This window comes from Oryctolagus cuniculus, chromosome 5 (genome assembly GCF_964237555.1).
Source record: "Oryctolagus cuniculus chromosome 5, mOryCun1.1, whole genome shotgun sequence".
Classification (NCBI taxonomy): domain Eukaryota; kingdom Metazoa; phylum Chordata; class Mammalia; order Lagomorpha; family Leporidae; genus Oryctolagus; species Oryctolagus cuniculus.
This window is the reverse complement of record NC_091436.1, coordinates 135,444,304-135,465,050: the sequence shown is the minus strand read 5'-3', so window position 1 is coordinate 135,465,050 and position 20,747 is coordinate 135,444,304. Positions and strand designations below refer to the sequence as shown.

General features: G+C 62.4%; 1 protein-coding gene across 1 annotated transcript; it reads right to left on the bottom strand.

Moving 5' to 3' along the window:
- Window positions 1-3,712: 3,712 nt before the first annotated feature.
- On the bottom strand, window positions 3,713-19,024 carry LEMD2 (LEM domain nuclear envelope protein 2). Its single transcript, XM_008262793.4, has 9 exons — window positions 18,248-19,024; window positions 16,846-16,886; window positions 14,716-14,791; window positions 11,599-11,675; window positions 10,685-10,764; window positions 8,746-8,891; window positions 7,783-7,884; window positions 7,608-7,710; window positions 3,713-4,998 (listed from the first exon to the last, which is right to left on the bottom strand). The coding sequence occupies exons 1-9, from the start codon at window positions 18,975-18,977 to the stop codon at window positions 4,848-4,850; spliced, it is 1,506 nt and encodes a 501-aa protein (XP_008261015.4). The 5' UTR covers window positions 18,978-19,024; the 3' UTR covers window positions 3,713-4,847.
- Between the last annotated feature and the right edge of the window lie 1,723 nt (window positions 19,025-20,747).

Below are 20,747 nucleotides of genomic sequence, written 5' to 3'. Positions count from 1 at the left end.
CTTGTCCAGTCCTGCATCAGGATCCATCAGGAGGGACAGACCAGCCTGGAACTGTTTCCATGGGATAGAATTTCACAGAAGTGCAGCCGGCGCTGTGGCGTAGTGGGCTAAGCCTCTGCCTGCAGCACCAGCTTCCCATAGGGCTGCTGGTTTATCTCCAGGCTGCTCCACTTCCGATCCAGCTCTCTGCTGTGGCCTGGGAAAGCAGTAGGAGACGGCCCAAGTGTTTGGGCCCCTGCACCCGCGTGGGAGACCAGGAGGAAGCTCCTGGCTCCTGGCTTTGGATTGGTGCAGCTCCGGCCATTGTGGTCACTTGGGGAGTGAACCAGCAGATGAAAGACTTGTGTCTCCCTCTCTTAGTTTGTAACTCTACCTTTAAAATAAATAAGTAAATCTGAAAAAAAAAAAAACAAGAATTTCACAGAACTCCATGTGGGGGCGCGCGCGCACACACACACACACACACACGCCCCGAGTGCAGAGGAAGCTGGGAGGACCTACGTCAAACCTGCACCCGGGTTACCACTGCCCTGTTGGGGCCCATGTCGCGCTGTGGATCAATGCTGTGCTCCTGGAAGCCTTCCCGCTGGGGCAGTGGCTGAGGGCTACCTGACAGCTCGCCGTGCTGTCTCTGCATCTGCTGGTGTCTTCAACGACTTCAGATGAAAGCATTAGAATAAAACCATGCATGTGATGGCCTTAGACAACAGCTGGGCATGCCCGCCAGATGCCACCTCCGGGGCAGGCTCGGGCAGAGCAGGGCGGGTACCAGGTGGCTTTGCTCACATGTGTGAGTGCGCCAGCTGGGGGCTGGACAGCTGGGGGTCACACAGGCGTCTCTCTGCTCCAGGTCTGCTCTGGGAACCGGAACTGGCCAGCACCCTTCTCACCATGGCTCCATTGGCCAAAGTGGTCGTGGGGCCAGCCCAGAGTCAGTGGAGCGGGCGTAGACTTTTCCCGTTGGCAAAAGGAGGGGCGACGCACGTGTGGCTTCTTCAGCCCCTCACCCAACCAGAATGTCGGGGGCATCCAAGCTTCCACCCCAGACCGAGTGCAGGAGCTGGGGGCGGAGGGGGTGCTGCCGCAGGGGCAGAGGCGGCCTGGCAGGCGGGGCCCCAGCGCCCTCTCCCTGCAGCGCCTCTGCAGCCTGGCACCGCCGCTGCTTCTGTTTCCCCCACACTGGTGTTTGCAATCAGAAAGTTCAGCGGCCCTTCTCGCATGCCTAAATTAGTCCCGGTGAAAACGAAATCATTTCATTTGCAGAGAAGGGCTTAATTGCCAGGGGAGCGAGGCAAAGGGAATTCTGTTGCTTGTTTTCATTGAGGGAAATGACTGTACTTCCCCCCCCCCCACCCTCCTCGCTAAACAGAAGTGGCTGGGGAATTGGGCTGCCTTCACCGCGGCACCCCTCTGCCCTTCTGCTCGGAGGGGCTGGTGTATCAAGCCGCTCTGATCCACGCTGGGGACAGAACCGTCAGCACGGAAGCTGGGGGTATTCAGACCCTAGCCATGCGGTGTTGGGCTTGCCTCCTCCCGGGACGTGGGTGCCCACACATTGGTTTGTTGGTACTGCTGGGTGCCAGGAGTTCAGCAGTGAACAAATCAAAGACTTGCATCCTGGAGGAGCTGGCACTGCAGTGGTGGCAGCGAGAACTCATGTCAGACAGACACGTAGCGAGTCCAGGGTTAGGAGAGGAGAGAGGAGAACTGGGTCCCGAAGGATGTGTGTGTTGGGGAGGGGGTATGCAGGTGCAGTGCAGACAGGTACGTGACAGTGGGGCAAGCCCTAAAGGAGAGGGCTGGAGCCACGTGCAGGTCTGGGGGACATAGAGCGGGAAGACAGCAAGTGCAAAGGCCTGGAGCAGGGGCTGGCTGGTGGGGGTCTGGGCAGCAGAGGTGTGGCCTGAGCACAAGAGGAAGGAAGAGAGGTCAGACGGCTCATGGGGCTGGGGGAAGATCGCCGAGCCATCCAGGGCCTCTGTGGGATCTGGTTAAGTCCGAGAGAGTGGCTTGCCCTCCTCAGGGCCAAGGATGAGACTGGGCTGTTAAGCTGCCTGGGTTCAAACCCCAGGCAGGTAAATCAATCGCCATCCCTGCTAAATCAAGTGGCACCCACAGCGCAGGGCGACAGCATACCAAGAGGGTGTTGCCATGCTGGGTGGGCTCTTGTTCCTCTTTCCTAACACCCCTGTGCTGCAGGGACCCTGTAGCCCCTGGTGGGGAGGCAGAGCCCTGAGTTTCCCCACAACCTGGGATGCAGCATTGACCCTGGAGAAACAAGGCAGCAGGTGGCCCAGTAGCCCTGAGCTGGCCACACCCACTGACCCCTCTGCCTCCCTTGTCCCTGTCCAGATTCTTGGGGGCAGGGGTGGAGAAGCTGGCTTGGCCGCCCTGGGACAGCGGGTACCACTCCCTGACACTTCCCCTTGGGGGCAGCCGACAGGACACTGGGTCTACATCCACACCTGACAGAGGGGAGGTTTGTTTTTTTTTCTTTTGAGGCTCAAAGTCAATGCTGTATTCATTAAGGGGGACAGCTGCCACTGCGGGCCGGATGATGTCAGTGACAAATGGCCGTGTTTACCTTTCTCCTGGGCAGACGCTCCGGGAGGTGGCCGGAGCTCCCGGGCAATGTCCACAGCTGAGATTTGTGGGGGATAGCTGCCGCCTCCTGCGCTCCCCCAAGCTGCTTTATCAGCACCCACCGAGGCCCCAGAGGGCTGTTTGTCACCTGGGAAAGACAGGCCTGTGGTCCCAGCAGCATCTAGGATGCCAGTGGACACCGCAGACTTCCCTTGCGCAGTACCCACCCTGCCATGACCTCAGGCGCCCCTCCTCGGCCGGACCCTACCCCCCAAGGCTGTCCCTTGCTGCTTCAAAGGGAGGTTTGGCCCCTCAAAGCCCAGGCAGGGTGCAGAGCCGCATCAGAGCGCCGGCGCCGCGGCTCGGCTCGGGCCTTTGTGCAGAGGGCTCTGTGTGCATCAAGGAAGGAGCTGGGCTGGCGGGGCCCCTTTGTTATTTAGTTTATTTTGATCTCGCTCCTGCTCTCCAAACAGCTGCACAGAAATAGAGCCCTGCGTTAGTTCCCTTCTCAGCTTAAGACAAAACACGGCAGAGGGAAAATCTTTCACAGAGGCTGAAGACGGCTCATTTTTTTTTCTCCCTTCTGGGCTGTGTACCAGGTCCTTTGTCAGTTCACCCACCCGGTTTCCAGCAGAGGAAAACCTTGGCTGGCACTCGCATGCCAGTCCCCACGCCACAGGTGTGTGCAGCGAAGGCAGCCGCAGCGGCCGCCAGGTCCATGGGGGGCCCAGCTCCCGGGCTGCCTTCCCCCACGGCAGCTGAAGGTGGGGCTCCAGTTCCAAATGCCTGGGGGGTTCCCTATGTGCCTCCAGGGCAGGGGTGGCCCTGGAGCCAGCCCCTGCCCCAGGACCCCAGACAGCACAGGCGGGAACATGGCTGGGGCTCTGGTGCCCCCGCTCCCGGCCGCCCCCTGACCCACGTGGGCCGCTGTGCGTCCCAGTCCTCACAGCCACGCTGCAGGGCAGGGCTGTCACTCTGTGCCACACACTTGGCTCCCAACAACCCTCGAGTCAAAGCAGGAGCTCCTGGTCTCGCCAGGCCCTCCCCCAGAGCCAGGGCTCCCGGGTCTGCAGGCTGCCATTCCTTTCACGTAGCTGTGGGGGAAGGCAAGCAGCACGGACGAGAAGCATTCGTTTTTAATAAATAGTTTATTTATCCAGCAGTTCCAACCCCGAAACCAAAGCCTGTAGCGGTGTTCCTATTCGTCCGGCTGGTATCTGATCAGGAGCGGCCCCGCCGACCATCCCGAGTTCACAGGGAACCAGTAGCGCTCAAATGAGGACGCAGGAGCTTTATTAAGGAAACAAAACCACGAAGACCAGAAAGGGCTGCTTGGCGTCTTCTGCAGCAGCTGCCGCGCCCCGCTCCGCCGGCTGCAGATGCGGACACGTGTGGATGAGGCTTCCAGGAGAGTCGCCGGCACTTAACAAGGTCCCCCGCGGGGCGTTCCCGGGGGCGGTCCTGCAGGAGGGCAGACCCAGCGGGCCCCGGCAGCATCTGCGGCCCGCGGGCACCGCCCCGAGCGGCCGGCAGGGGGCAGCGTGCGTCCGCCGCACTTAAAGTTGTGGTCCCAGTGGAGCTGGGTGATCTTGGCACAGAGGTGGCGGCGCTCCCCACCTTGACGGACCCTCTGGCATCCTGGGCCAGTGTCCCGGGGCTGATGCAGCTTTTGGCTGCAGGGCTGGCCTACAGTGGCTCCTGGGAGAAGCCCCAGGGCAGAGGGGCCACAGACACTTCTCTGCGGGCTCCCCCGGCCCCACTCCCGACCTGAGTGCCCTAGTTTTCTACAGTTCCCCTACAGTCAGCTCTAATGTCTAGCAGTCCAGCCAGAGGCCAGGCGCTCTCCCCTAACCCTGGAGCTCTGGGCTAGCACCCCCTGAAGGCACATGGACCAAGCCGCTCCTGGCCCTGTGTCGCCCCGGCCAGCTACCCCCGAACCACCTCCCAGGCAGCACCGTCCACTCCAGCATCACTCGCTGGCCCGGCTCGGCAGCATCTATTCTTGAAAAGCAAACCCTTCTCCCCTTCGCGGCCAGCAAAGCAGGGCAGGGGGACTGGCCCTCGCCCCCGGCTCCTCCCCTCCACTCTCAAAGGCCGCCCCCAGGTTCCTACTAAATCAAGTTCCTTTTTCAGAGACCCTCGGAGCACGATCAGGAGGTGAAAAGGTCAAGGCAAGTGTGAACTCAGCACCGCTCTGAGAGCCCCTGGGGCCCTGCGGCGGGCTGCGCTGGGACAGGCTGGTGGGACAGGCCCCTGCCACGGCTTTATCGCTCCGAGTCCGAAAAGGAGGAGGGCTTAGTCCATCTCCACACCAGCATGTCTTCTCCCGCCACGCGGTGGGACTCAGTCTGGATGCGGGACTCGTTGGAGGCCAGGAACTCCACGGCTCGGTCCCAGACCCGTTTCATGCGCCTCCTGCAATGAGAGTGGCGGGCGGGCTCGGCAGGGGCCTGGCCCTCGGCAGGCGGGGCACAGACTGCCCAGCTCCCGCATGGGCCACGGACAAGCCATTCCTCCACCTCCACTGTTCCACAAGGACCCAAGTAAAGGGAGCCTCTCGCCGACCGAGGCGCCCGGCCCGCTGCCCCTGGTCTCCGGGTGGGAGGGGCCACGCTGACCCCAGCTGCGCCCGCCCGTTCCCTGCAGCAGCCCTGGCCAGGCTGCCTGCCTCTTAGGGCCCCACGAGGGCCAATTAAAGCCTGGGTGCCGCGAGGCCCACAGCCTGCAGCTGCTCTTGGGAACCAAGGGCCGGTGGCCCTGCGCTGCTGAGGGTCCCCACCCCCACTCCCGGCCAGGGCCTCCGAAGCCATGTGCCTTTCACAGCGGCAGGGAGGTGCCCCGGCTGCTCTGCGCACTTTCCTTTGCTGAGCCCCTGCCCAACACAGGCCTCAGCCTCCCCTCGGGAGTGCAGGCCCCCCCGCTCCCCCACCCCCCACCCTGGGTTCTCCCATGCAGAGTGTGAATGTGGGGAGCAGCAGGGCCACCCAGGGCAAGACTAGTGGCGGTGAGTCAGGAGGCAGGGCGGGGATGGAGGGGCCTTCCTCCCCAGTGGTCAGGCTAAGGCCACTGTGCACGCCCCCACTCTCCGGGGGCTGAACTCCGAGGCGGCGGCACCCACTGGTGATGCTGGGCCCCGGGAGGCGGCCGGCAGCCCTGCCCGAGGCCCCCTTCCCAGGCTGCCATTGCCAGGTAATGAGCACGCCCGCCTGGAGCCAGCTGCTGCCATCAGTGTCCTCGCTAACCACACTCTCGGCTTCCCCTTCGCTCCGCTCCGTCCCAAGCAGGGCAGCGCCGGCAGTCCGGCTAATGGGTCCTCATCCCCTGCAAGCTGAGGGCCAACACGGCACGGGCTCCCTGGGGTTCACGACAGGCTCAACTCCCTCCGGTGGCCACACACCTCATCCGTGGCAGCTCTGGGCACACGGGAGCCCAGAGGACAACCGCCATGCCGTGCCACTCACTTCAGGGGTGTGCGTGTTACCCGGTAAGCCCGCCCCCTTCCCTCTAGGCCTTGTCCCCGGGGTCCCTCCCAGGAACACCGCTTCTACCCCCTGCTCTCTCCCTGGGGCCCAGTGCAGGAGCCAGCACGCAGGAGGCACTCCGCCATCGCTTGCTGAGCACGCGGCTGCGAGGCGGGTGAACGAGCGGCAGCGCAGAGCTGAGCGTGCCGCTGTGCTCACACGGGGACTCCCGCCAGGCCAGGTTAGGTGGGAGTCCGCGTCACCTCCCAAGGCCAGGCGCGCTCTCGGAGCGAGCACACGCCCCACACGGCAGGCAGGCTGCTGGCCCTGTGCTCCCTGCCTGCCGCCCTTCTCTGGGCGCACTGGGTGTGAAACCTACACAGCTTCATGTTGAGAACGAACCCCAGTGTGCTCCACTGCCGAGCCCTCTCGGGGACAGAGGAGCGAGGCTGACGGGAAGGCCTGGTGGTGGCCCGGGGGCTCTGGGCAAGTTCCTCAGCCTCCCTGCGCCTCCGTTCCCCCCACGGTGGGCTCCCTGCTCGCCCCGCGTGGGCTGCGGTGAGCTCAGGGCGGTGCCCGGATCCCTGCGGGCGCGGGAGTTCTTAGCACCACCTGGGCAGAGACCACAGGGCCTGCTGAGGAGGGGCCACGACCCAAGCCGACACTGCTGGGCCCTGCCAGCTGCCCCCCGGGACGCGGCTCCCCTAAGCCCCTCTCGGGTTTCATCGGGGCACAGTGCACACTCCCAGCAGTCACCCTGCACGGGGAAGGTCTCCTTACAGTGCTGCTGACACTGGCGCTGCCACCCGTCCCAGGCACCTGTGCGCCCTGGGAGCTGACTCCACTCTCCGTCGTGTAGCTCTGCTTTCAGTAACACCCACGTGCACGCGTCCACGGTGGGTACTAAGCACCTTTCAGTTACACGCACGTGCACGCGTCCATGGTAGGTACTAAGCATCTGGGCCTGTGGGTCATGACTCGAAACCTTAAGAACTTTCTCCTTCTCCTCGCCATAGACAAGGAGCCCCAAGGAGGGCACCGCTGGAGGCCCCGGGACGCTCTCTCTTGCTCGTGGAGGGCAGCCGGGAGCCCACTTCCGCTCTGCTGGCTGGGACAGGGCAGACGCCACTCCAGCTGCTCCAGGTCACCATCTTGCAGCCCACGGGGGACCCGGCCTGCTGCCAGCACCCACGGGAGGGTGTGACGATGAGACACAAAGACACGGAACCCGAGACCTGACTCTCTTGTGCCTGGGGCCGATGCTACGCTGGGCTTCCCCGGACAGAGACCCTTCAATCCTCGCTGCCCAGGCCACTGGCAATGAGGCTTCCGTGCCCTGCAGCCCGAAGCCTCCCTGCCGTGTAACTTCCACGGCGGCGCAGGGGCCACGCTCGGCCACGCACCACACGCCTTGTCCAGCTCATCTGTCCTCAGGAGCCGAGCACGCGCGAGGGCCGGCGGGAGGTGGGAAGGGGCCCTCGCTTGCGATCCTGGGAGCTGAGCCGCCCTCGGCCGAGGGTGCACACGAGGCTCGGGCCTGCCTCACCCGCCCGGGGCACTCACCGGCTCTGTGGAGGGATCAGGGTGTCGCGCACGTGCAGGATGCCCACGTATGGGTAGCGCTCCATGTCCTGCTCCCAGTCCACGTAGTGGTCCTGCACCACGTCTGAGGGGAGAGCAGAGGTTCAGGGCAGGCGCTCCAGCAGGGGCGGCAGCGCCTCTGCCTGGGGCCACGCACCTATAATCTTCTTCACCATCTCGTACATGGCCTGCTCCTCCTCTTCCAACTTCCGCCACCGGTACTTCAGCAGGATCAGGAGCCCCCACAAGAACGCCAAGCCTGCGAGGGAACGAAACACTGCTCATCTGGCCGGTCCCACCCCGGGGGTCTCCCTGTGGGCAGGGGCTGTGCCGGAGGCCTGGGGGGATCTGGACGTCTGGCACAGGGCCAGCTCACAGGAAACAAAGGACGCAGTGCAGAGGGAGGACCTCGTTCGGACACCGCGGAGGCGCCACCCCCTCACCCCCACCCCGCTGTTAAGATCCCAGCTTCTCCCCGCGCCGTCAGGGCTCTCACGTCCTTCCTCGTGAGCCAAGGCCCGGCGTTTCATGCATGCACCTATGCCAGGCCTGTCGTGTGACTTCCCGCCTGATGGCGTGGGGGAGGCCACGGTTTCTGTGCCTTGGCCTCTGGCCTTCAGGGAAACCCCGCGGCCTCGGCTCTAAGGCGGCCCGGATGTCAGGCGCCCAGGCCTGTGCTCTGCTTCCCAGCTCGGCACCCCTCCCCCGTCCCTGCTGCTTCCCCCAGGTATCCCGAGCTCTCCTCTCCAGGAGATGTTTACATTTTTCAGGGAGGAAAACCAGGTCAAGTCCCCACTGCGCTTCCCACCCCGAGTGGCCTGCACACCAGGACCCTGGCGGAGCGGCTGGAGGGGGCGACGGGCAGCTGCTGTCTCTCACGGACGCTGATGGTGCCCTGCCCCTCTCCAGGGCGTTTTTTGTCAGCCTTGCGAGGCGGCCCCCAGGCTCCAAGGGCAAAGACAAAGCAGGGCAGGGGTGGACTTTTGACATCCTGTTTTATTAGGCAGACCTAGCGTTCCAGGCCTGGGGTTTCCATACCCATCGCTCTCGCCCAGGAGCCCTCTGGGCTCCAGTGTCCCAGTGGCGAGGGGTGGGGGAGGGGCGACAGCCACCGACTTACACCAGAAGAAGATGAGCACGTTGGTGAGGGCGGTGAGCAGGGCACGGCTCAGGCGGCAGCCGACGCCCATGCGGGGGCGGGCGGACTCCAAGCACACCACTTTGTCCACGGTCGTCACCAATTCAGACGGGTCCTCCCCTTTCAGCCTGCAACAGGACATGGCTCTAGACACGACCAAGCGCACCGGGAGCCACAGGACAAGCCCCCGAAGTGGGAGGCAAGGAGAGAGAGGAGGAGGGGTCTCCAGGCCTCTCCTTGCTTACAGAATGGGCTTGGGATCCTGGCTGTACTCTTTCCAGAAATTTCCTACGTTGGCTACTTAGAAAGAACAAAGCTTTAAAGACGGCAGCAGGCTTGCACCCCCGCTGCTAAAGCGACGTGCCCTCTGTCGGGGCTCTGACAGCCTCTCTCAGCGTGCGGAAGATTAAACTGTAAATTGGATTCCCACCTCCCAGCACAGAGAAATGGAAATGTTGACTGAATCACGGCTCGGCAGCTGCACGCCAAGAACCCAAGGACAGGGCCTGGGAGGCTGCGCTCCCCCCGACCCCTCTCCCTGCAGCCGGGGACGCCGATGCTGTTTAAGCACAAAGATCACGCGCCGGGAAGCACCAGGCCCTGCGAGGCTAGAGGCTAGGCCCCTGCCCCGGCGCCTCCATCCGGGTCCCTGGTGGGGGGCCCTCAGGACCCGCGGGGGCACGAACACCCACGCCTTCCAGCGAGGTGACTCAGGGGTGTTAGATTGGCTGCTATCCAAGGTGTCCTGATGTCTTACACCCACGTCAATGCTGGCCATCCAGGCCGGCTCAGCCCCTCCCAAGGCAAACGGCCAGTGTCACCATTCGTCAGCGCTAGCAGCTTCCGCGAGCGCTCTCAGGATAAAATCCGTATTCTCCTCCGCCGTCCCTAACCCAGGAAAACCGCTCAGCCACTCAGAGTAGCTTTTCTTTCTTTCATTTTTTTCCAAAGCCAGCGAATTTTAATCGTGCCACGCATCCAGTTATGAAGCTTTAGGCGGAGCTGCCCGAGGGCCTTCTGCTGGCTGCGCTGCTGACGGAATTGGTAATTTGGGCGGATTAGAGGGAGAGAACAAAACCCTAGCGTGTGTTTCACTATCAGGAGCTGTAACCTGCACAGAGATCCCGAGGAGTGGCAGGGGGCTCGGCGCCACCGCCGGCTCTTCCAGCGCGGGCAGGTGGGGGGCGGGGGGGGTCTCGCAGGGCCACAGCTCGCGCGCCCTCCCCCTGGGCCGAGCAGCAGGGCTTTCAGCCTCCTGAAAGGCCTCGCTATCTCTGCTACCCGCGCTGCCAATGCGGCGGAAACTGTGCTCAGAATAAAGGCCAGCACTTCCTGATGCGATTTCCATACCGCATGAGCCCAATAGTCACTTCCTCCGCAAATGAGAAAGCACCCAGAGGGAGTGCAGGGAGACAGGGCGGCCATGGGGCACAGCAGCTGCAGCCTCGGCTTCGGGTGCCAGCATCCTGTACTGGGGTGTGGGTTCAAGTCCTAGCTACTCCACTTCCCAATCCAGCTTCCTGCTAATGCACACCCTGGGAGGCAGCAGGTGATGGCTCAAGTACTCGGGCCCCTGCCACCCACATGGGAGACCCACATGGAGCTCTGGGCTCCTGGCTTCAGCCTGGCCCTGCCCTCGCTGTTGCAGGCACCTGTGGAGTGAACCAGGAAGACGTCTCTGCTGCCCCACCTTTCACATACATTGAAATACACAGACTGGGGGGCAGGACGTCGCTGGAGTGCCAGACTCACTCCCCAGCACTTGAGTTCCTGTCTCCCTACAGTGCCCTCCACACGCTGCTTCCCCGGGGCCGGAATTCAAGTCTAGCCTGTGACGTCGTGGCTGAGATGTCCAGCCTCCGCCTTCAGGCGTGAAAGGCTGCAGCCGGGCGAGGACGGGGCCGCAAGTGCCCACACTCACCAGATGCCCACGTCCTTGTTACTGCTCAGTATCCAGGTCAGTGCGGCTTCAAACTTGGCGGAGGAGCTGCTCGTCACGTTCTGTGGGGGGTGGGGTGGGGGCGGGAGATCAGTTCTGCGCCCGGGCGGAGCGGCTGCCGCAGCATCACTCCACTGCCGGATAAGGGAGCCTTCGCCCGTGTCCTCCGCATGCCCCAGAGCCCCGTTCCGCTCCATGCACAGCGAACTGGCAGGAGGGGACTCGGGGCGGATGGCGGCCAGGAAGAGGCTGTGCAGAGGAGGCGATGCGGAAGCACACGCAGCAACAAACGCAGGTCTGCAGTGGCCAGAGGCAGGCGATTTCCCCAAGGACTGACGCGCCAGGCCAGGGCTGGCAGCTGGCTCGGGGTCAAACAAAAGGGTGTGTTGGGCGGGGGGTTGGGGGGCCAAGGGGCCATGGGGCTCAGCTATGTGGCCTTGGGTGAGTCCCCTCTCCAGGCCTCAGATTCTGCATCTGTGAGGTGCAAAGGGAGCTGGCCCCAGAGCCCCACACTTCTACCAACCCACAGCCACGCAATCAGACGGGCCCTACGCAATCTGAACGGAGGGCCTGGACGTGCAATGTGTGTCCGGTGAGCTGCCCACAGGAGAAAAGCAAACCCAGACGGGGCAAGGAAAAAGGGCCCCAGCTGGCTCAGCAGCAGAGGTCAGGAGGGGGTGGCTGAGGCACGGGGCACAGTCCCCACCTCAGCTTTAGGTCACCCAACATGCCACTAAGTTAAAAAAAAAAAACAAGGCGGGGGTGGGGAGGGGCACAGGGGAGAAGCCAAATAGCCACGAAGCAAACACCAAACAAGCAGGAGAGATCCGCAGGGCTCGCCAGATCAGCAGGCGGCCCCAGGCCCTCGGGAGCACGGCGCATGGCGGCCTACTTACTGCGAGATACTCCTGCGCGTCCATGACAGGGATGCACTTGCTCTTCAGCTTCTCTGGATTCCCACACTCAAAATTGCCTGGGAGCAAGAGGAGGGCACATTCAGACACAAAGAGGTGGGGGACGACTCTGAGACGGGACTAACAAAATGCAGCAGGAACCAAGCCATGAGCTCTAACGAGCAACGTGCGTCCCGGCAGCTCCCGGCTTCCGTGGGCACCCTCACTCTGCAGCAAGATCAAAAGCCACTTAGCTTGGATCGATTCCAGATCATTAAAACCTGACCTGCAAGGCAGTGCAGCGATTTGCATTAAATGACTAAAAAGCTGCCCAATACCAAGGTCTGCTTGCAATTGATCCCTAAAAGGATCAGACAGACAGCCTCGGAAGGTACCGGAGTGGCACTATAAATAAACACAGCCCGGGAGGAGAGGAAGGCAGGAGGCCACGTGCGCCACGGGGATTTTCATCCACGACACAGGCAGGCGACCTGGAAAGCTGGGCCCATTGGTTTTCCTTTTTTTTTACAGGCAGAGTGGACAGTGAGAGAGAGACAGAGAGAAAGGTCTTCCTTTGCCGTTGGCTCACCCTCCAATGGCTGCCACGGCCAGCGCGCTGTGGCCAGCGCACCACGCTGATCCAGTGGCAAGAGTCAGGTACTTATCCTGGTCTCCCATGGGGTGCAGGGCCCAAGGACTTGAGCCATCCTCCACTGCACTCCCGGGCCACAGCAGAGAGCTGGCCTGGAAGAGGGGCAACCGGGACAGAATCTGACGCCTCGACCGGGACTAGAACCTGGTGTGCCAGCGCCGCAAGGCAGAGGATTAGCCTAGTGAGTCGTGGCGCCAGCCAAGGGCCCATTGTTTTGAGAGGTCCTGAGTAGAGGCGTCCCAAAGGCTTGTGGAGGGAGAGCCAGTCTGTGGGGCACTGAGGCCAGGGATGGCTCCTTCTGGGCACCCCCAGAGGCTGGCTCCCACCTAGCAGAGCTGGGGTCCCCCCTCTTAGTCCTGACCAGCCTTCCAGGCCCAGCCCAAGGGCCACATCCTCTGAGAAGCCCCGAGCCGTGGGCCTCGCATTTGGCCTAACCGCTCCAGATGCTGGCTCTCGGTCGGATGCTGTGGTTTACTTGTGCTTCAAAAAAAGACTCCCTGAGAGCAGCAAGTGTTCAGGGCTGGACACACATGCATGCCCTGGCTGCATCCGTGGGCTGACGCGGGAGTAGTTGAAGGTAAAATTAAAGAACTTAAGGTTCCAACGGAAGCCCGACTTTAGCCTCCAATGCAGCCAGATCCTACTTCAAAGTTGATCCTGACCCTGGGGTCCCCTGAGACCAAGCTGGCTTCCTGTCCTGGATGACCTGCACCCTGGCCAGGCCTGCCTGCACCACCTCTGTGGCCTCCTGATGGCTTCCTCTTGTCCCCTTTCCTGTCCACAGGTGCTGACTCTGTGCAGCGACACCGCTGCACTTGCCTCCTGGGCACCTGGCTCCCAGCACGGCCTCTCTGGCCCTCACCAGCCCTCATGGTTGATAGATCAAGTTCTGGTGGCCTGGCATCACAGCTGGGCCCAGTGGCCATCTCCAGACTTCCTTCCCTCCTTGTGACCTCCCCCTTGTCACGGACCTGGAACAGCCCCTGCCTCTCCAGCCGCCCTCCTCCCACACACAGAACCAGGCCCTGGAAGGCTGCAGGGCTGGCAGAGCCGCCACCTCCCTGTGCTGCTGTCCTGACTGTCCAGCTAAGAGGCATCTCCGCCATCATCCAATCACATCTTACACAAGGGCACTTCTAAAAGTTCTTGGAAAAACAGAATTACAAGGTAAGTTTATTTTGGTGAAAAAAAAAACAACACTTGGAATCCTGCATACTTTTTATAATATGCATTTTTATCAAGTTTTTGAAGACCACCCAGGCTGTGAAATGGCCAGGGAGGCAGGGGCCTGTCCCCTTAGACCACATAGCCTGCAGGCAGAGCCCTGGCTGAGTCATCTCACGCCCCGCAGTGTTGAAGGGCGCTGTGATTCGGCTGTTTGGGAGAAGAGCCCTGAGATGATGGATTTCCAGTGAGCTCCTGGGGACTGCTGCGGCCGCTGGTCGCTGGGCACTTACATGCAGAGGTCTAAAGCCTCCTGTTAGGCCGGCAGCTGGGCCGTCCGGAGCAATGCTCGCATTGCTGTGCTGTGAGCAGCGGCCCCTCCTCTGAGGTGCTCATGGACACCTCCCTGGCCATCACCAGGAGGGAGGCAGTGGCACAGCCGATGCTCCTAAGACTGCCCCTGATCTTGACTTTCTGGTGTCACTGTAGACAAGGGCTGGCCTCTCTGCTCCCGCAGGCCAGAGGAGCCTCTCGAACATCCGTCCGGACTGCAGCGTCCCAGGTGGTTCTTCCACTAAGAAGTGCATCACCCTGGACACGCACGTAGGCCGTCAACAGGGGCTCTGAGAGCCTTCTCCATGCAACTGTTGGGGAGGGCACGATAGTGCAGGCAGCGTCTCTGACCTCAAGGAACCAGTTTGCCAGATCTAACAGGAGGGGCCCTTCTGAATGACCTTCGGAGGCACACTATGGGGGTGCTAAGACTGTCCCCTTCCAGGGTACGGCACTCGACTCCCACTTTGTGGAGAAAAGACAGACTTGGGGTCACTGGTCAGACACGGGAGGCAGAAGCCCTGAGTGGCTGTGGCTCAGGGCCTTGTCCTGGCTCCTGCAGCCGCCTGGGGGCAATCAGGACCAGATGTGACATCAGACTCTGCCACAGAGAGCACCTGCCACCTGCACAGCAGGCCATCTGGTCCCAGGAGGTGCTCTAGGATGGAGAGCACAGACTCTGGGAAGACTGGGCCTGGCCCCTCCAGAGCCAACACAGAGCTCCGAGCCTCCCAGAGAAGGGAGACCAGCTGCTCAAGGCCTGCGCCTGTGCCAGGCTCTGGAAGCCTCAGGGGACCAAGAATCAAAGTATTCTGCACAGAAGCAGGCTTACAAACACGTGTCTCAGTGGGAGGCGAGAAAGGCAAGGTCGGCTCCAGCTCCGTCCTCTGGGGGAAGCCACAGAGCCTGCCCGGCCAGGGCGGCAGCCCGCACCCCCCGGAGGCACCGCGAGACCTCGGGGGCCTACTCACCGGCTTGGATGGCCAGGAAGTTGTAGAGTTCGTGCAGCAGCTCCAGCAGGGCGGCCTTCTGCTTGGCCTGACAGAACTGAAAAGGCACCGCACAACAGTCAGCGGGGCAGGGGGCTGCCGGCTACTCGGACCCTTCCGGGAACACCTCATACTTCCGAAACAGACGCGAACTCTGCCCAGTGCTGGGCCCAGGAGAGCCGATAAATAACCCAGTGACCAGCAGAAAGGGACACGGAACAGGGCAGCAGGGCGGCACGCAGACACAGCAACCACAGGCTGTGTCCTGGAGGCTCCCGGCCGCTGCCCCACAGCTGCCCCGGCCCTCCCTCCCGAGGCCGGGAAGCGGGGCGAGGAGCGGAGGCCAAGTGGGTGTGCGGTGAACACAGCGGCCGGGGCTCTCGCGAGGGCACTTTAAATGCTGTGTGTTGGAGTGGCCAGGGCTCAAATGTCAGTTGCTGGGGTCCCGTCTCCCCCAGGGCCACTCCTGTCCGTTTAGTAAAACCTGCAGCCTCCTCTGAGTCAGGGCTGGGCCGAGGACTCAGTTCAGGCTCAGCGCAGGCCTCAGGGAACGGGCGGACAGAAGGCAACCCGACCAGAGACACAGCCACTGCCTGACCGCTCCTGTGCGCCCGGCGGTGCGAAGGCAGAAAGGGACACACGGGAGCAGCAGCCCTCACCAGGCGACAGAGACGAACCCGTAACGGAAGCCCAGGTGCCTGGCTCCGGGCTCGGTGGCCTGCGGGTGCACACAGAGTGAGCCTTTGCCCATAGTGGCGCCACAGCCAGACACGCCCCAACCTGCCTGCTTCTGGGTCCCGCGTGGGCAGGGCCCAGCTCCTGCAGGGCGCTGCTCCACTGCGGGCTGGGATGGCCACGCATAGCCAACGTTGCCTAGGAAGCCCCCAACTGTAGGCTGAGAGCATCTTCAGTGAGGATGGCGGGGGGGGGGGTCCTGCCAGGGCTCACGCGAGGTGGGCATGAACCTGGTCTCGCGCAGAGAAGGGCCAAGGAGCAAATGTGTCGCTCCCTTGTGGGTCGGATACGTTTAGACTTTGCAGGGCCCAGAAATGAACAACAGCGACCCCTTTGCTAATTAGATGACAGATAAAACCAGCATCACCGAGAAGCCTTACAGAAAAAAAGTCTTCTAAATACGAGCTTCCCCTCTGGGCCACTTCCTCTCATTATCAACTGTGGTTTTTATGATGGAAGGCAAATTAAACAAACAGGAATCTGTTTCCACAAAACAATCAGGAAGCAGATACGTGGCACACGAATGCAATAAATGCATGTAATAAAACACCCCCGAGTCCGACACATCAGAAGCTAAAGAAAAACAAAGCCAGTTAGCCGTGCCCCCTCATTAACCCAGGTAAGGGAGACAAACGAGGGGTGTCCCAATGCCACCTTCACTTTCTCCCGGCCCTGGGCTGTGAGGCCTGGCACACTTGATAACGCGACTATTAGTCATGCCCCGTGGCAGTACGAGACTCCTCCGGGTAGGATTTATGGCCGCCTCGTATCTTCCCGGCGTCCCAGCCCCGGGCAGGTGCTGCCGTCATATTCACGGAGGGATGGGGCCGCTGGCTTCCCCCGATATTATTTGTAGAGAACATTAGAGCTTCAGAAAACAAATCCGCACGCGGGCCCCGGGCCGACTCCACTTCCCAGGACATGTGTTGCAAACACCCCCCCCCCCCCCCCCGTGCTCCCCAGCAGAGCAGCAACTCCAGAGCCACAGACAAACACGGCCAGGCCCAGCGTGCGGAGCGGAGAACCTGGCCTCCTGAGGCTTGACAAGGCCTGGGAGCTGCGGAGGCCCCCGACAACAACCCACCGCATCCCCTAGATCGACTCGGGCACATCAAAGCCCCCGGCGCTATGCCTGATGGGAAAGCGTCTGCGACAAGCCCAGGGTAGGATCCTGGGAGCTCAGTTCTGTTTCAAGCGCTCCCTCACTGTCACAATTGAGTCTGACACAAACATCAGAACACCATGTGATTCTGGCACATTACAGGACGCACTCCCCGAAAATGAGCCTATTACAATCCTCTTCTGCAGAAGTTTCCCTCCTGGTGGAGGCCGACAGCCTGGGGAGGAAGAATGAAAGCCCGGGCAGCCCACACTCACCTCATCCGAGTTCCTCTCACAGTCCACTGGCAACAACTTCACTGAGACCCAGAAAAGAAACAGAGGAAATTAAAAGTGTGGGTTGGGGGGAAGACCACGGAGACCACTGGCGAAAAACGCAGGGCGAGGCCAACAGGGACACAAACACGGGGCTGGCAGCCAGCTAAGGGGGCACTCTGCACTGCACACGGCGAAGTGTGAGGGTCTCCCCGTCCTGGGCTAGGAATCGGGACAGCCGGGCCCTCCGCTCAGCTGCAAACCGCCAGCCACAGGTCCCTGGGCAACACACACACGCTCTGAACCTCTCAAATGGGACCAGATGGGCCTGCTCCGCTTATCTTCAGGGACGTGGTCTCCAACAACACAACACAAGCATGGGGCAGCTTTGTAAACCGTCCACAAAGTGCGGTGTTTGACAAGGACGCCACCATCCCTGGGGCGAGCGGCAGGCAAATCTCAGCATTTAACCCAGCGCTGACGTGTTAAAGCACCTCCACCTCCACCCGGGCCCGAACGCCACTGGGGGCGTGCCCCACTTCTCCTGCAGGTGGACACGCCGAGTCACAGAGGTGACAGACCGCAATCCCTTGGGCACCTGCATTAAGTCTGCGGTCCCCATGCCCACAGACGGTACATGCCCCCAGCATCCCCCTGCCACACAGCAGAGACACAATTTAGCCTCCCCCCGTATTTCACCTGCTCCCACTAGGCATGGAAAGATGTGGCCTTGGCCCGAGGCTGGGAGCAGTGTGAATCGTACTCCTGCTTTGCACCAGAGTGTCCCTCTATACCTAGATTTAGAATTAAATGACCCCTGTGTTGTTTCCTCTTCAAATTTCCCATTTAGGCAATGCAAGCCCCCAGCTGCTGGGAGACCCACTGCATCCGACAGACCCCTCACTGCACGAGGGCGCCGCAAGCTACGCCAACACCTCCCATTGCCATCAGCCTGAACTCTTAAAAGCTCCCCCAGTGCCTGTCTCAGGCACGGAGCTAGGAGGAACCCCTTTGACAAACGAAGGCCTGTGGTCCAGAGAAGTGAACTGGTGGCCTTTCTGGTACTGCAAAGCTGGGACCTCAACCAGACCCGACCAGTGGGGCTAGTGATGTAGAGGGTGCCCTCAAGTGTGTGGGTGAGCAGGAGAGCAACGCAGGAGACATAAGCAGAAAGAGGTGGGGGTGGGCCTGTTAAGAGAGGGAAAGCCAGAGGCTGGGGCAAAACCTCAACCTGCTCCCCAGCACGTGGCTGAGAGGGCCGTGTTAGGAGGCAAGGCCAGGGCAGAAAAGGAAAACAGGAGACAGCCAAGGCAGGCACGATTGCAGGTGCGGGGAAGGAGGAAGGCGCAGGTCTGGAGGGGAGAGGAGAGTCAGAGGCCCTCCCCTGCGCCGGCCCGGGACGTACTGTTGTCCTCCGCCTCCTGCGGCGCCGAGGCCTTGCCCATCTTCACCCACAGGATGCCCAGGAAGACGAGCAGCAGCCCCAGGCTGGCCCAGAGCAGGAGCCGAGACAGGCAGCGCTCCAGCCGCCGCCCCACCTCGGGTCGGGCCCGCGCCGCGCCTGCAAGGCCGGCTCGCGTGACCCGCAGGCCCGGGCGCGGGTCGGGGCCGAGGAGAGAGGAGGGCGGCCGCGCCGGCGCCGGGGACGCGGCCCACCAGCGGCGGCCCGAGAGGCCCGGGCCCAGCGCGGCCCTGTCGGCCGACCGGGCGTCCTCGTCCTCCTCAGAGCTGCCCCGGACCGAGGCCCGGCGCCTGAACGGTGCGGGGCGGGCGGGAAAGGCGAGGCCGCGGCTCCCCGCCCAGGAAGCCGCGGAGGCCCCGAGATCGCCATAGGCCCCGGGGTTCGTGAAGGCCGAGGCCGGAGAGGAGAGCCAGGGCTCCGCCCGCAGAGAGGCCGCGGCGGGCCGGGCGCGCGGCGACGCCTCCTCGCGCAGTCGGGCCTCCTCCCGCAGCCGCAGTTCGCCGCGCGGCCGGGCCTCCTCCCGCAGCCGCTCCTCGTCGCGCAGCCGGGCCTCGCCCCGCAGGCGGCGCAGCTTGTTGCGGTAGACGTCCCGAGTGGTGTCGGTGATGGGTCCTGGCTGGAAGCCGAGGGCCTGCAGCTCCCGCCGCAGCTCCAGGTCCGACAGGCCGGCCATGGCCAGGACGCCGCCCCCCGCCCGCCCCCGGCGCGCACCGCACCCGGAACTGCTCGCGCCGGCAGCCGCGGCGGGGCGGGCGGGGCCGCGCGCCATGATGGGAAGGTCGGCGTGCCGCCATGTTGGGGAGGTCGGCCTGGCTCGTGCGCCGGCCATATTGGGGAGGTCGGAGGATTTTTTTTTTCTTCCCTTTTCCCGTCTTGCGGCGCCCTCCCCCTCGCTCTCCGTTTGTTAGACCCAGCAGTGTTTTTCTTTGCTTCCTGCGCCCCTAGCGCGGTCAACGGCAAGTGGTAGGCATTCAATAAAGTGTTGATTTAATGGATGAATTGCCTAATGGTGAGAGACAAGTCACTGGGAGACACGATCACTCGCCTCTCTGTGCTTGGACTGCGTTTCCTCTGTGTCGTGGGGGGGGGACCCAAGCACGCGCCGCGCCGAGACGTCCTGGGCCAACCCTGTGCCGAGCCCGCCGGGGACACAGCCTGGCCCCGGCTGCGTGGAGGCCCTGGGCTCCGGCGCTCGGGGTTTTACCCCCGAGACGAGACGCGCGCGGTCTTGGCTGCCGCCGCTCGTGGTTTAGGATGTCAACTCCGAAGGCGACAGCTGGGCTGCAAACCCCTGCTGCACAGCTGTCGGATGTGTGGTCCTGTACCACGAGCGTCTCTGTCCCGGCAGCCAGTGAACCTCCAGAGGTGGCTGTGAGGCTTGGGAGAGGTGCTGTGTGCAAGGTGCTTAGGACAGGGTGCCTGCTTCGCCCACGCCTCTGTGGCCAGCACCGCGCAGAGCCCCTCGCGGGGCAGGCGACTTGCTTACACAGGGGCTCCTAGCACCCGCTAAGGGAAGCAAGGGAACTCTACGTCACCGCCTTCCTTCTCCTCCCCCTCCCCACTGCTCCCTGCCTGCCTAGTAGGTCCACGCGTGTTTCCCGCTCCCACACTCCCTCCTCCCGGTAGCTTCACCCAGCAGTCCCGAGGCCCACCCCCCCCTTCCCTCAACCTGTCCCTCCTCTCCCGGGACGAGGACCGAGCAAGGCGCCCCAGGAGAGTTGTGCATTCCTGCCACTTGCTCTACCCCAGGGGTATTCAACACTGGCCCCAATCGCTGGGAAAATTACAGCCTGGGCTTGGTCATGCTCCCCGTCTTCCCTGACTTAGCTGCTCCCATGTGGTGCGGTTTCTCTCACCAAGTGTTGTTTTCCTTTTCTCTGCCTGTGTTTGCACGGAATGCCATGAATTTGATATAGTGATTGCCTAGCACATACACCACATAATAGTATTTTATTTCTTTCTGAAGCACTGTTTGCATGACAAATGAGTTGGTAACATTTGTGCAACTCCTCGCAGCTGTGCAGTTCAATATATAAAGAATGAGCCTTTCGGCGTCAATACTGGCCCTGTGGATTCCAAGAGGGCTTGAAACTGATGCTTAAACAAAGTTAGCGTAGCAGCCTTTTCAGGGAGTTACAGCCCGTTTCATCACAATAGCTCTCAGGCGACTTAAAAATACGGACCCCGCAGAGGTAGGCAGTGGGGTCCGGGCAGCGAAAGAACCCATTGCCCTTCCCCCTTCCCGCCTCCCACAGCCTAGAACCCGGCGTGTAGGCAGCTGTGGCCTTTCCATCCTGGTCTATACTTCTGCCTCCGCGGTGGTGTCTGGGAGGCGGCAGGTGCTGGGGCACCCAGCAGTGCTCCCTCCCCTCCACTCCCCAGTCGGTCAGGGGCCCTGGCCTGGCTCCCAGCTGCCCTCCCCAGTGCCCCATGGACAAGGTGG